General features: G+C 43.1%; 1 protein-coding gene across 3 annotated transcripts in view; it reads right to left on the bottom strand.

Annotated features, from left to right (window-relative positions):
• Window positions 1-1,822: 1,822 nt before the first annotated feature.
• The window catches only part of CIART (circadian associated repressor of transcription), a 469,491-nt gene continuing 454,894 nt past the window's right edge, over window positions 1,823-16,419 (bottom strand). For 2 of the 3 annotated variants that reach the window (XM_078670378.1, XM_078670379.1), the window contains 5 exons: window positions 9,928-10,557; window positions 9,628-9,703; window positions 7,675-7,753; window positions 4,201-4,327; window positions 1,823-2,926 (listed from right to left, as the gene is read on the bottom strand). In XM_078670378.1, coding sequence (XP_078526504.1) covers window positions 2,285-2,926; window positions 4,201-4,327; window positions 7,675-7,753; window positions 9,628-9,703; window positions 9,928-10,557 — 1,554 coding nt within the window. In that variant the 3' untranslated portion in view covers window positions 1,823-2,284. Of the gene's footprint in view, window positions 2,927-4,200; window positions 4,328-7,674; window positions 7,754-9,627; window positions 9,704-9,927; window positions 10,558-15,565; window positions 15,867-16,419 lie in introns of those variants that run through there. The other variant, XM_078670380.1, reaches the window with a different exon arrangement.

Here is a 16,419-nt window from a genome sequence, read left to right as displayed (position 1 = left end):
TCCATCCTCTAAACACTGTGACTCATAGAGTGGCTTATAGGATTTCGTTACTTTCTCATACAGATTCCTCATCAGTTCTTGTCCAGAGCTGTTTCAATAACTATATATTGAAGCTGCCACCGGTTTGTAGCTGTACAATCCCTAGCTTGCTATCAGTACTTTAGTTCTACTTCTAACAGTTGTTAGTGTTATCGTGATAGTGAGGTGCAATAGCCCTTAAGAATAGTGTAGCTTTTTGTTTGGTGAACGTGCTTGCATAAACAATATGGAATCCATGGACAAAAAAGTAACATGTTAAGTACTGTTCCGTTTGTTTCTACAGATTCTAGTTTAGTGCTAGAGACTACTTGTGTTATATGGACAACAGCTGAGACTTCAAATGGGGATTGGCAATTACCGTTTTCACAAGTGCAGCAGCAACCTTTTATGACATCATCTCTCAATGTATCTTTGAATGCTCACAGTGCATCACCAGGTTTAGGAAACTTGTTGGTTTGTTCCATTAAAATTACTTTCCTTGTCCAAAACCTTTATTAGGGTTACCACACGGGTACCTGACCTCCTCCAATGAGCTCATATCCATCACCTGTCCCACCTGTAAATCTGGCATACTTTCATCTTTTCTTCTTGGCAGCACCTCTTTCTTGATACTTTACCCTCCCCCCACACACACAACTCCACCGACGTATCCATTGTGTATTTTGTTGCTCGGTTAAAGCTATGTCTCATACCTAGAGGTAGTCTGATTTGTTATAGACTATATGGATATAACTGCTTTGATGCATTATAGGTTGCAATGTAGGCATTCGAAATCCTTAATTCTATGCAACCAATGGTGCTGCAATCTGCCTTGAATTATTATAAGTTCAATATTTTTTTCTCCCAACGAGAGCCAATCTATCCCTTTTAAGCCAGGTACTGCCACTTTTGCTATTTTGCACAAAAGGCTAGGTATCTTCAAAGCTGGTACGTTTACTCGCAAGTATGGTTGAGTTGATAGGTGTGCATAAGGAGAAGGAGGCCTTAATGCTGCTCCTGCCAGCTCCTTATAAAACCCTTTACTCTGCCAACTTCTAAACAAATACGGCTTCTACACTGTCATGTAACAATAACCCCACAACCACAGTAGTAACCTAGAACCATCCTATCTGACCCACCCATCTCGACTACCATTTTAGCTCATCTTATGCCATCCATACCAGATTCATACCCCACCTCAACCTTTCCTACGGCTACCTTACCCACTCCCAGTCATCCTTACAGGCATCTAACCTAACCATATCCATCGCTCCCACCAGCTTATCTAACCTTCCTGCACTTGGTCCCCAAAACAAATCCAACCTCACAGTTCCCTCCCACCCCTTAACCAACCTCTCCCATCCCACCCACCATCTTACACAACCCCTTTAGTTCCACCATCATTACCAACATACCCTTCCAAACCAACATTGTCACCAACCTCACCCATCTTAGATACAATTCTACTCTACCTCCTCTATCCCGGCCTCTGTCTTACTCCGCCTTAGGCATCTATGCTCCCAAGTCACACATCACCCTTCTCTAGCGTCATCTTATCCTCCCACACACAGTCAGCTTTTTTCCAACCTCACCACCTGTACCCTGATCTTACTCACCCTTACCAGCTTTTCTTCAAACCTTCTTACACAGCCTCACAAGTATCCGCACCCGCTTTGTCCAACCTGATCCATCCCTTCTAACTTATTGTATAGCAAAGCAAATGGCTTTAACTTAATCAAAGGTGAGACCCATTGCATTTTCAATGCTGGCTTATTTATCCAAACAGGAAAGTAGACAAACGAGGTTTCTTTCAAAGCATACATTTTATTATTCCTCCAAGCATATGCCGAATTATTATAGAACACCTCTCGAGCGGGAGGAAAGAAACAAAGCATATCAATCCATGCATTGAAGGCATAAGCACTGTTAAAGTTTATCCGAAGGCTCAAGTCCGGCAACGTCTGGCTTCAGTTAATTAAGGCTTGCTCAAGCACACCACCGATTTGTCTCTGGCAGCATTCCAGCCCTTTGATGCTCCTGAAATAACTTGTGAGTTTAACGACTCATTGTAAATGGCAGTCAGTAGCACCACTCCATAAAAAAACATTGTCACTCAGTTTATGCTGCAAATTCATTCGGATGCAACACAAGCCTCTCCCACACCACAGCAAGGGCTGCAACCTTATTAGTAAATGAAATGTTTTATTGAGATGAGAAGCACACATGAAAAACGAGGAAACCACATTTCAAAATAGCATTTTGGGTTTCAAGAAGAATACAGCACGTTCTCTTTCACTTTAGTCACTAAGTTCCAAGTCCAAGGACTCATGTTCCCTGGTCTCTTAGTAGATGTAGGGAAAAGAGGCTCTGTTCTGGAGAGGTCTCTGTCTACTTTCACCAGCCCAGCACTGGTGACTGATGCAACGCCTGGTGCACTCCTGCTCCGTGGAGGGTCTCCCGTCTGGACCAACTGTTCTTTCGGATGACAAAACTCAGTACGACTTATCTCTGGAGACAAAGGTGCAGATCGTGGATATGTTGGAGAGGTCACCAAGTTGTTATGAAGGAGCACAATAAAGCCACAGTTGTTCAGATTTGGTGATAACAGGTTTTGCCCAAAGGGAGTGTTTAAACCCTTCAGCTCTACTGGACTTGAAGGTGGTTTTGGGCTAGGAGAGGTATGCATCCATGTTAAATTCATTTTTGGCCAATCAGCACGCAACGGAGTACTCTCCCAATGAGGATCTGTGGGTTCACATTGGATCTCGGTTGGGGCGGAGACAGTTGGGATTTTTCTGGTACACTTTTGACTTGGGCTCAGTCTATGGGGGCTTTTCAAAGAACGAATAAAACGTTTTGTCCGCTGTGTGGATTTGACCTTTGTCTCATTGTCGTTGCTGTTCTCAACCTGGACAGAAAGTAGGACAAACGATTAGAACAAGATCTCAAAACAGGCGTTTCTAAATGTCCCCCGGTCCATTTTGTACGCACCCAAGCAGAGTTTGGTAAGTTAAACAAGCCAGCACAGGGAATGTGAAATTACATAAAAGTACAAAACAATAACTTGAAGCCACATAATAAGTAATTATTAACAATATATATATATATTTTATTTTTAATGGATTATGTAAAGCAATTGCTGTTCATGAGCCCAACAGTAAGCACACCTCAATGTTTGTATTTTAGTTGTATGTAAAATTGTGACCATAGTTCTTTTTGGAAAACAGAATATTTTATCCAAGAGAAGGATATAAGTATTTTGTATTAAAAAAAATTAACGTAATTAAAAATGAAATGGTTTACACATTAACAAACCAGTCCAGATTGTACTTGCCATGCGTCATCTACAACTTACCAAACAGGCAGTATTAAACTTAAAGCCATGATACCTAGCACAAATGTCTGTTTAGTCACAATAGCGAAGCTCACAGACAACGGCACAAAGGGTCCATGTAACAAGTGTTCACTTTATATCAACTGCCCACAGAAAAAGATAACCGTCCCAGTAACCCCTAACATTTTGATGTTTGGGGTTTATTTAACCTGAATAATCAGCCAAAAGTTGACAAAGTGAAGTTCTAAACCTTTTTCGCTTTTCAGTGTTAGGTAGTAAATCAACCTATTAAGTGCCTGGATATCTCTAACTTAGAGGCAATATTTCAGCAATCAGATAACTGGTTTCAGAGTTTCATCAGACTGTATTATAATGAGTGCATGACAGGATATATGCAGTGAGAACAAGCGTTTTTGGTTTCCTCTCTTTTCTGGATTCTCAACTGCTGGGCATGAAAATATGTAGCTATTCTGAATGATAAATGTTAATTCTGAGGATACAGGCTACCCTGGCGTATGAGGCTTTTAATGTACACCAGATGAGTCCTATGAACACACATTTTTTTAGAAAGGTCTGAACGACTGCTCCTATGGTACATATGCAAAACAATGGAGCTGGTTTATAAGTCCATTTTTCTAGAGTCACACTTTTAATTAACTGCCATCCTCATGAAAAGACAAACCAATGGCTAAAGCAAAAGGCACATAAAAAGAGGAGTTACCTCCAGGATTCAATAGCAAGCAGGCAACAGAAACAATATCAAATATGTTTACACGTCTCCAGATATAATGAATGAAAGCACTAAAATAAAACAAGTTATTAAACCAAAACAAAAAATGCCATCTTACATTTCGCAGCTTGCACTCTGGCTCTTCGTCAACATACTCCGGGGAGGAAGGGCTCTTCATTACCACATGTGGGAACCAGACCTTCAGCATCATTTCAACCTGCAGCAGGGTTCCCAAGTATCTTTCACTGCAAACACAAGAAACACAATAGAAATTATCAAACCTATTTTTGAATGAAAAATATTTCTTACGTGTAGGTAAAAAGTCACTTACGCAGATAACAGAATATGCACTTTTATCTGGAACCATTACAGCAACACTACTTATAAATTTATTTTAAATTGAAGTCGCTAATAATATGAACATTATTTTCTCAACACAGCAGTTCGCTAGTGATAAGGCTATGGTATGATTATATATATTTTTAAAACAGTTTCTCTGATTTCACAAGCATCACAAATGCCTTCTTACCTTGGTAACAAACATAACCCACATTCCATCAATTAAACTGAACCTAACATGTTGCTTTGCATGGAGACCGAGTGTCCTGGTCTTATGCTACGATTGTGTACCCGAGGGAAAGTAAGGGGTGAGAAACCAGTGTGAATAATACTTCCATTGATGCCAAGGTGCTGGCGTCTGCATAGGGGTTGCCGTACAAGATCTCTAGAATACTGGCAGAGGGGTAACACTGTTGGCTCTTTTCTTCACCTGCTATTGATTTCCACTGAAGGAGCACGAGGGGCAGTTTACAGGAAGCGAAGATTGAATTACCACTTAAATAAGGCAGGTTCATCCTTCAGTGCTCTCAACGATGCTTCTGTGGGAGACAAGTATTTGGGGCTGGCTTTAATGAGAGGGCTACAACCACGTGGGATTGAACGTGTGTTCCTAAGATAACAGGAACAATTCACTAAATTAAATCCAAAGTGTCAAAAAGCTGTTTTTGTAGCACAGTTCCCCACTATCTTCCCATTGAATCTTGTCTTTGACATGCCTTGTTCTCCTGGCTAGTTTAGGTGGTTAGGCATTGGTGCAACTGGAAGCTATATTAGGGATGTGAGGTCTAAAGAAAGGGGAGTTTGTGATGGTGAAGAGAGATATTCAAGAGCCACCGTTTTTCCCAAGTGTACCTGTAATGTAGGTGCCTTCTCTTATGCAAAGCATTATCTCCAATATATCAGCACAAGCATTTTGCCATGGATGCTACGTCTAACAAGAAATACATTCAGTATGCAATGAACTGCACTTTGAATGGGAAACACGAGACAGAGAGACCGTGTCAATCTTAGAACCTAGAAAATACTATTTTAAATGATAATTCGAACAGTGCGCACAAGACTGCCATATTATTTTACGCATTATTTTTTCAGAGCTGTAAGTTGACATTAGTCGCACTAATACAACAGAACTGAGCTTTACTGCTCTGATAGCTGCAGGATTGCGTGCAAAGATTGCAGAAGGAAACAAATTCAAAACGTGCCTGCCTTCCATATGCATTTGCAACAGAGGCACTGCACGTGTTTCGGAGAGTTGATTAGAGGAGCTGCTCGAGTTCCCTCGCATACAGTAAACTATTGGAGAAGGTATAACCGGCCCAGACTAGCTAGAGCAGTTATGAGGACTGATTGTTATGGGGAAATGCTGGAGCACCGCTATTCACCAGCAGACCCACTGGCTTTCTGAAGTATGCAGGGCTATTTACATGGCTTGGCATATAGGTAGTGTATTATAATAACCATAAGAATCCAACCATTACAATACCCCTGAGGCTGAAAACATGTAGATATTAGGTAGAAACAAGTGTAATCTAATGGAGAGAGTAGGAATGTGCGATGTTAAACGTTTGAGATATTTCTAATATTCACCGCTGATAGGGCTGCTGGGATTACCCATAATAATGACCATCATTCAGATATTTAAGATTTATATACAAATAGTGCATAATAAATAATCTTTTATTATTAACCACAAACCCCTGTGTGTGTCAATGTTTCCTTCGGGCAAGGGTGAGGATCTGTACCCTGTGGATGAGAGTTATTCTGACAGGGTTGTCTGACTCCTAACACTACTTTATCTAAATGAGCACAACCCGCTGTAGTGAGGGATGAGACACCTGCACATTCTCCTTTTATCTGACGAGGGTACACTACATTAAATTCCTCTTGGGGCTCAGGAACAAGAATCCCAACATGCACAGCTACTTAAAAAGAGAGGGTACATCCTATATTTTGCTCTCAACAATGCTTCTTTTCGAGACAAGTCTTTGTGGACATGGGGGATTGGATTCTACATAATGCCTGGAGAATCGGAGGAAACTAACATGGAAGAGGTTGAGATACAAGAAAATGCTCACTGAGCCATTCCCGCCAGTTTGACAGCAAGGGGGTTCCCATTGCCTGGGGATAAGGTAGTACTTACTGGTGGTCGTCACTGCCATGGTAAATACTATGGAGGTGTTTTAATCTTTATCTGAAGTAGAGCTTGCTGATGCAATAGGGCCATTCACAAAGTATATATAAAAATCCATAGCAATAGGATACTGTTGTACGTATTGTTGTGCGCCTTTGAACTGCATTGAACACTTGACTTGGTTTTAAAGGAAACTTCAACATGTAGTACATGACATATGTTTAGACTGGCTCCCGATGCCAGGACAGACGTCGCTGTAATAGCTACATGCAAATAGAGTGAGATCCTTTCCTATAGTAGAAACTACTAAAATGTTTACTGAAGTTATAAATAAATACAGATGGTTAAGTCAGTATATATATTGCAGCATCGAGGCACTGAAGAGCAGTGCCCAACTAGAATATTAAACCGCTTTGGAAAGCAAGAAACCCTTTATCAATTAGATGCGGCGTTTCCTCAATCTACTCTGCAGGATAAACTTTGAATGATACATACAGAGGAGGTGTATCTACAGCCACCACACCACGAACACATAGCTACCTACAATAGCTGAATTATGTCATGGTCGTTTTAAAACCAATGCAGCACTAGTGTCCATTCTCGAGAAATATGTTGCAACTCCACTAGATCAGAAAGAAGAAAAGACAACAAAAATAAAACCTCAAATGAAGGTACCCAGGGGGTGAGATATCCCTACGGGGGAAACTAAAAAGACCCCAATTGAATTCTAGGATAGAAACGGAGAAACTTCAGAAAGAAAGCTGGAACCAGAATGCAATACATTGGAGTATGAAGTCCTGGAGTGGATTTAAAAAGAAACCACGTTATCATAAAGATGAAGAGCACCAAGAAAATAATCTAAGACAGAAGCTCCAGAGAGGTATCAATCCTCTGATAAGACGCATTCATATTTTTTATAAGAACGAGGAGATAAGAATCTAAGTAAAAAAGGTGTTTGGTCTTCTAAAGGACCGGACAATGGGCGAGGTTGTCACCAGGGAAATAAGAATAATCAGAGATTGTACCACAAAAGAAACTTTTTTAGAGGTAAAGTTCAACAGTGGAGGCAGGATGCCTCACAAAAAGAGAATTTTACTTAAGAATTACTGTGAAGATTCTTACCCCATCTCAGGCTTTTGCAGCACTCCAACAATCCTCTGAATTCTGTCCATGGCAACACTCTGCTGAAAACTACTTAACCCTGTAAATCAGAAAGAAGGAATCATTGAAAAAACATTTTTTGTTTGTTTTACAAAACAAGCACATTTAATTAAGTAATTTTACATTTTTTCCCCTAACAGGGCCTGGGGATTCAAGGTAATTAAAGAAAGTTTGTGATGAAAACCTGGAGATAGTGGGCTATATTGGTGCTCAGAGGCCTGTCCCGAACGTGTAGCCTCGTCCAGTGCCTGTGTGAATTAGCCCCTGTCATGATGCTATCAATGTTACTGCAGCGTCCATAAGTAGTCCATAACAAGCTTTGGGATTGCCAATCGGTCTCACTTACCATTATATACAAAGACAGACTGGCATTTTTCAGAACATTTAGCTATGCTGCTGAACAACATGGCTAAACACCATTGGCAAAGCCAATAGCCCTTGCATGAGCGGGTCCTACTGTCTACTACAGTTGCTAATGCTTGTTTTAAGAGCAAACAATCCGGTCTTTCAGTCTCCCATGATCCCAGTCAAAAATGTAACGAGGAGTCATCCCCTCGTCACAATATTCTCTGTAGGACTGAAAATCATCTTTGAAAGCCACTTCATTGTTTTTTGTTAGGGGAATACTCCTCACAGCAGTGATTTTTTTTATTGAATTGGTCTGTGGGGACCCTTGGACACTGATGTCCAGTAAATAGATCAGTGCAAGAGTGAAGTCTGGCATTAGGAAATTCTGAAATCGCCTCGAAAAAAAACTTCAAGTCAGTTTCTGAATATTTAGATTCCAGATTTAACTACTGTCAGTAATGTCCCCTTACATTAATTCATACGAGTTTATATTTCACCCATGCTTTGTTCCGTGGACATTCACGGTGTGCGAGCAAACTATGTTACCTCTGAAGACACTACCATAACTTCATAAAACGTTGTTGAGCTCAAACTTCTATTGTAAAAGCTTCATGATGACGTGCACAAGTTACTTTTCAAATCTAATCTCACCAGGCGTGCTAACTCTGCAAAATTACTACTCAGATCTACCGTTTTAAAGATTTACAGATACAGCGAAGAATAATTCTTAGACGTGTTATAATTGCTTGAACAGAAAGCCTTGTAGTGCTGTGATAAAGCTATAGCGTGCTTGCTTGCTCAACAACACCAGGAAGTAGGGCGGGGCAGCCGATTATGCAAGAGGACCAAAATGTGCAGCCAACAACAATGAAACCACCCATGCACATTACATAACCTATTTACACGAAGCTATGACTGCACCGGTTGAGAAAGTTACAGCCTTCAAACAATTTTCGACGCAAAGGCAATTTTTATTTATCTCTGCTAAACCAATAGTTTAATATAAGGAGCGGTGTAGCTTTTTGTCTAAACACGCCCACACAAACACAATATAAAGCTAGAGGGGTCTATTTTTTTGGAATGTAGGATTTTTTTTTATAGCTGAAATGAGCCGCACAGGCAAGGTGTTTTTTTTAATCTGAAAAAATGCTGTCTATTGTTCTAGCGTTTAGCAACTTACAGAGCAGATGAATGGAGAGGGAGATTGCTTCCTACCACTTCAAAGGGACCGGGGTCCCCAGAAAGCTCCTTTAAAAACGGCTTGGAATCCTCAATAAAAGACACAGCCGTCCCCAGTGGCTGCGATGCTTCTCCAGTCTACCCATTTCCCCTCCTCATGTAGCACCACAGACTCATACTTATTTTTCTACTCTGTTGAAGATGGGGGTTTATGAAAATAAACTTCAGGAAACTGAAGTCAAGGTAACAAAAATGGGATAAAGCAACATTCTGCAGTTATGGAACATTATTTGTAGGTACAATACATCAACTGTCCCTTTCACAAGGTGGTAACATTCAGTGCTTGGTGAATGGCATTCATGGATTAGCATGTCTATAAAAGGTTACCTCGCTCAAACCGGCCCCTCTTCAGTCCATTTAATAGTTCTGTCAGCGGTTTGATGAAGCCTTGAAGTTCTTTGCACTGTGTAGGAAAAAAAACAAGGAACATTGAGGATGCTGAAGATTGTACTTTTCTTCTAAAAGTCATGCCAATGAAAGGATTTCTGTATTTTCTACTTCAGTAAGTTTCTATTTATAGATCGGGCAGCCAAGACACAGACAAACTAAGACTTATAGGCATTCACACGGTTTGACAATACTGTTAAATTAGACTATAACGTGTCCAGAGTATTAAAGTTATCTAACCTTTTCAGCAAAGATTCGGTCCCCGTCTGACATGGCGGAGTCCGCACCTCTCCTATTCAATTCAGCTCTTCTCAGCCTGTCCTCGTCATCCTGCTCTCTTGGTCTCTTGAGGCCAGGTGCTTCTAAGGTGATAGAATGATCTGGTCTGTCTTTTTCCATCAACGGGAGAACAGAGAGCTTTAGTTCGCCTTCAGCTCTCTTTTGCTCATGGGTCCTCTTGTGCACATTGGCATTTCTGTCAAAGGCCCAAGAGTGACTGGAAGACGTGGTTCTATTTTGTAACAGAAAAGGGTACCGAGTGCAAGGCCTTGAAGATTGTAGGAAGCCCATAGGATGCAGCCCAGCAGTCCTTAGTGCCCTGTACTTGTGGTCCAGGCATTTCATATTGGATTTCATAAATGCAGTCCGCTGTGATTCCGGTGAAAGCGAGAGTCTCTTCATGTCTCCATCGTCTCCTTGCCTCTCGTTTACTTTGTGGGCATCTTTTTCGTCCTCATCACAACCATCAGACAAGAAAACGTCAAAGTCATCGTAGTCATCTTCAACGCTGCTCGTGCTGTCCAAAGAATACACAGAATCGCAGGAGGACAGGTAGTCAGAGGACTCTGTATCTTCCATTGACACTACAGTCTGTACCAGAATTAAAGAGAGAGAAAAGGTTGAGCATATCATGCACTCATGATTACATTTCTCAAGTTAGCTATTTCAATTACATTTTAATTTATATAAAATAGAGCTATTGTAGGGCAAGTCAATATTTAGAAACATACTTTTTTTCTCTGGAACAGAAGTATCAACTTGTTCCCACCCTCCAGGAACTTCTGCCAAATCCATAACAAGAACGACTTCATACGACAAAGGAAATGGAAACGAGAGGGTCCTATTTCTTTGTAAAATGTCATTTCCCTGTGAGCTGCCATGGTAATACAGAATTCCTGTCCCCAACACCGAGGAGATATGGTCGGAGGTCAAAGACAAGTTTATGGTTATTTGGTCAACTGGACAAGTAGGCCCAACCCCCTGCAGCACAGACCTGCTGGCAGCGAGTTATAGTACCACAGCATGGATCAGTGAAAGAGGTTTATCTGCCACTTAATGCATGGCTTGTATCTATATGCAGAAGTTATTCAAACTTGTATATGCGATACGTTAATACAACATGTTTGCCTTTAGAGGGAGAACTTAAGGGAAATGTTTCGAGCTTGACTTGCATTAATAGCGGTGGATTCAGTATAAACACGTTTGGAAAAGGAAATGAATTGTGTTGATATATAATGCTCCCAGAACGTTCCTTCATTATTTACAGGTACATGCATAGGCATGTGCACCTTCAGCATAACAGACTAATATATAGATTGGCAATTTTTTACTATTAAAATAAAGTGTTGCGTATAACAATGTAGTATGACAGCACATGCCTGGTGTCCAGCCTACGCAACAACCCCCCCCCCCAACTCCTTGTTTGGATGTGGAGAAAATAAAAGAAGATGGAAGTTGATTGATTTACCCACATGAAATTGAGGTAGGCCCTTGGTCAAATGCCTCTTACACATCATCCGCAATCACCATACTCCATTAGTGAGGGCAAGAATGAGAATTACATCAAAATAGTCTGAAGCATGAGGTGACAGGCAGAAGAATTTTTAGGATGTTGTTTGTTGTGCACAGGAGAGCAGATCGTGATCCTCCATAAGCCTGATCATGTGCCATTTTGTCCACAGCATGCTCTTCAATATTGCAGCAGTTTAATCCTCCCTTTATCACTACCATTAGAGGGATATAGTTTGCATAAATCTGCTGACAATCATAGATGAAATATTGGAGAAATGATGATGCCATGTTACTATTTGGTGTTCAGGTCTGAACTAAAGGAACCTAAGCTCACAGAAGAGCCATCATCTTCACTCCTTGAAAAAGGTTTTTCTTCAGAGTCAAATTTCTTGAAAACAATAAACAAGAACTATGGCCACAGAGAGGTTGATGGCTCGGACTCTCAGCTTGCCAGACCATATGAAGAAGCCATTCTCTGACCTAATGAGGGATGGCCTCGATACAGCTAAACAAATCCTGAAGTGTGGCCTTGACTCTGTGGCTACCACTGCTCAGTATATGAGTTGGGCTGTCGTTTGTCGTTGGATTTTCCGGAGATGTCCAGCCTATGCTCAAGGACTTGCCCTTTAAGTATTAACAGCTTTTCAAAGAAAACACTGACTTCTATTAACCTTTCAGGAACAGCAGGGCTATGTCTCTTTTTTAAGGTCGGAAATTCTGAATGCAACTGCAGCCATACCGAGAGGTAAACCTCCTGGACACATTGCTATCTGAAGGTCTATGTAGAACACTTGCAGATGCAATAGCATTTCCACTAGAAACTCTAAAACACAGCACACATGGAAGTTACAAAACTACATTTTAAGATTATTTATGTGCAGGAAGGTCCCCCTTCCTGCACATAAACAATCTTCCCCTGCAAGCAGACACCCTTGGGTACCTGTGTTTGCGCTAGGCTGCAAACTGTAGCACAAGAGCAGGGGGAAACGCAGGGTTGCACCATATTCTTTGTAAATATGGTGCTGCCCTGCGTTTCTGAAGTGTCAGAGTGCGGTGCTAAGCCAGGAAGGATAACGCCTCACTCCGCCACTTCCCTTGTAAATATGCCCCATTGTGTATCAGGAAGGCTGAATAGGCGAGGATTAGTCACGGCAGACGTGAGCATCCGCTTTTCCCAAGAACTAGTCAATTCAGTACAATGCCACAGAAGAGGAGTCCATTCATCTGGTTCATTAATGAAATTACACTTGGCTGCAGCGTGAAAGATCTCTGACGTCAGCCAGGTCCACTTGTACCACCACTCGATAGGGTAAAAGGAGCAGGAAGAAAGGAGCGCTGCGCCATCCCCTGGTACAGGACTACTTTCGGTACCACTTGTAGCTCAGTGACTGAGCACCGCGGGGCTGAGTCTGCGCAGATGAGACTTGCTTCTCTCCTGTCCCTTCTACTATTCTGACAGGCAGGAGAGCATCGTTTGCATTATTTTGTAATCAGAGTACAATATAAGGATTCTGTGCCACTACTGCCCAATGATGCACCATGAATTTATTGAGTTGAAAGTAAACATATTGTGGCCTCAATGGTGCACCTTCAACTTTGACTTCGTGAGAATGTCGGGTTCACAGGGCTAGACGAGTTTGTAAGGGTACCCAGTCTGAAGAGTGGATACTGTCTGTGCATGCAGCCTCTGAGGGGAGGGGTATCCAGACTGGCTGCATGCGGTCTTCATTCGGAAAGGGCACACACGTGAGGAACGAGGACCAAAAACGTCAGAGGAAACTCGGTCGTGTCCAGTGTTGGGACAGCGTAGGGGAGGTATTGTAAATAAAAGTAACACCAGCTGAACAAACGTTGCAAATCCAGATTAGGGAAACATAATCAAACACTACCGATTACCTGGAAGAAGGCCTCTCAACAACCCAGGAACATGCATGAAAGTGCACATTAACAACGCCAGAAAAAGATTTACACGACATACAGAACTTGCACAACAAGCAGGGCCACTGAAGCTTTTTTTTTTTTTAAATATTTATGTATTTCCACATAAACCACTGCAGATTTTAACGACAAAACAACGTGTTTCTAGCTCTAATGTTGCTAAAAACATGATTTGGGAGCTTAATGGGTGGGCCTTTAAGGTCAAGTAGAAATCTTTCCGTTGTTTATTTCTGTATTTGGTTGTTGAACCTGCCACAATAAAGGTGAAATATTTTACCATAGTATTACCATTTGTAAATATTACTAAACAATTACTATTAAAAAATATGAACCGTATTATACTGCATAATGTGTTTGATCTTGCCGCATCATTCACCCAACCCTGCAAAATGTAGTCAACAGAGGTCCTGGCAACAAGGAACCGTTACAAATAATCGATTAGCGTGGAATGTACAAATTCCACCAAAATATACAAAGAGAATAATACACATAATACAGAACATAACGTTGTCAACGTGTGCTTTAGTCGTGCCAACGGATCTCTGATGTACTGTACTGGCAGGAGGTGGTGTAATTTTGTTGTGTCAGAAGAAACAGCCAGCGGTGGGTGGGTGGGGTACACCTAAAATCCAATCAGAGGATCCAACTGAATAACATGGATCGACAGCCAACCCCAGTATTCCCACGTGAGGATGCACCATCGTGCAGTGCGAAAGGGTTGCAACGTATGGGGGGTGGTAAACAGTATGCATCCGGAAACTGAAGCGATGTATGCCCAGCCATCTACTGTGTGCAGAGGGTATATACACCCATCGCCGTTCGACTGTAGGGGAGGCGGGTTAGACTCGGCTGCCATGCAGCAGAGGGGTGCTTCAACCAAGGTCTCTGTAGGGGGTTAGACCCAGAATCGACTATATGCAAGGGACTGGTGGGTATTACGTATAGGGATACTCCCAATAGTCTGCTGGCCAGGAATGTACGTGTACAAGGGATGAGACAAACCCAGCTGGGTTGTATGGGGACAGTCCCAGCCCTTGAAACCTGCAGGGCTGTACCAAGCATTGACAGTCTGCAGCAGGGTGGGGCAAACCCAGCTGACAAAATTGTATAGGGATACTCCCAGTCCTCGGCGGCTGCAGGGGATCCACCCTAACAGTCTGCAAGAGTGCGAGATACCCAGATTACAATGTATGGGGTTCCTCCATGCCCTTAAAGAATGCAGGGGTTCCACCCCAACAGTCTGCAAGAGTGTGAGATACCCAGATTACAATGTATGGGGTTCCTCCATGCCCTTAAAGAATGCAGGGGTTCCACCCCAACAGTCTGCACGAGTGCGAGATACCCAGATTACAATGTATGGGGTTCCTCCATGCCCTTAAAGACTGCAGGGGATCCACCCTAACAGTCTGCAAGAGTGTGAGATACCCCAGATGACAATGTATGGGGTTCCTCCATGCCCTTAAAGACTGCAGGGGATCCACCCTAACAGTCTGCAAGAGTGTGAGATACCCCAGATGACAATGTATGGGGTTCCTCCATGCCCTTAAAGACTGCAGGGGATCCACCCTAACAGTCTGCAAGAGTGTGAGATACCCCAGATGACAATGTATGGGGTTCCTCCATGCCCTTAAAGACTGCAGGGGTGGTACACAGCACTAACAGTATGCTGAGTAGAACTGGCATTGGCAGTCCTCACTAGGAGAGGAACAGTCCCTGGTGGCAGAAGGCAAGTGGGAGGTCGCAGGCTCTCTGAGCACACCAGAAGCTATGCACGGCGCAGATGAATGCAGGGGCGGATTGGCACGACTGCACAGGAAGAATGCAACCAGAGGGTGTCTGTGCAGGAGATGCTCCCAGATAAAATAGTATGCGGGGGTGGGGGCTGCAATTCCAACACTGGCGGTCTGAAGGGGGTATGCCAATCACCGACAGGAGAGATGGCACTATTGTCAGACCCTGCTTATAGCAGTGGCCTCACAGTCCATGGAAAGGATTGGGGGCACCTCAGTCGTGTCTGTACAGACTACACCAAGCCCTGCCTGCCTTTGAGAGGATTTACCAGGCACTTCCAGTTCAAATGGTGCACGCTTGGACTCGGGTGGAATAAACTCCCAGTCCCCTACACACAAGGGTCGGCATTTCTTCTCACCTCCACGGAATTGGTCATGGCGACTCCTGAGCCCGCTTCAGGGGCCCGGCGCCTGCGGTGGACGGCTCTGGTGGGTACCTCGCGCTCCTTGTCCTTGCAGGTGAGCAGCGCGCGCCCTCTGTGCCCTCGCGACGATCCTCAGGTGCCTCGAATGCCTTTGTCTCCCGCTCGCGCCGCCGTCAATTTTTCCAACCACCGCCTCGCGCTCCAACTGTCACTGAGCAGTCTTGAGCACCCTCCCCTAACCTCATTGAAAGCCGTCCACGCACTGCTACACGTGCCCGTCGGCACGTGCCTTACCCTCTGTTGGTCTAAGCTCGCACGGCTATTGGCTGAGGCTGCAGGGTGGGGGCGGTACCACCGTGCCTCAGACGTCATTGGCTCTAACAAGCCTCCGAGGCCGCCCAATAGAGACGGCGCTGGGAGCGGATTGGCTGAAGTGATGATCAATGAAACTCCGCCCAGACATGTGGATTTTGGCGAGCATTACAGAGCTCGTGTGGCAGGGGACGTGGGAAACCTCAGGTGCCTGGGCATTGGAGCTGAAGACGGGCGGTAGACAGAGACGAAGGACAAGCATGCAAAATTCGACCTCCTACCATATTGGAATGCATTCTATAGCTCCCTATTAGCTAGCTCCACACCGAAAAGACCTTCAAACTGTGTCAATCTTATCGGAATCCCAGTGGCTTAGTAAACTCCGTGCACAGCGTCTTAAAATGACTGTAAATAATATTGTCTAAAATGCTTTATTTTCTGTATTACTGTCTGTTATTTTTTAGCTAATTTTCTTTTAATATATATTTCAGAATACTCTCGAAACTCGAGTGTTACTGTCAAAAGGTGTTTTAAAA

This window comes from Lissotriton helveticus, chromosome 12 (genome assembly GCF_964261635.1).
Source record: "Lissotriton helveticus chromosome 12, aLisHel1.1, whole genome shotgun sequence".
Taxonomy (NCBI): Eukaryota; Metazoa; Chordata; class Amphibia; order Caudata; family Salamandridae; genus Lissotriton; species Lissotriton helveticus.
The sequence above is the reverse complement of the archived record's forward strand: the minus strand, read 5'-3'. Positions and strand labels throughout refer to the sequence as shown.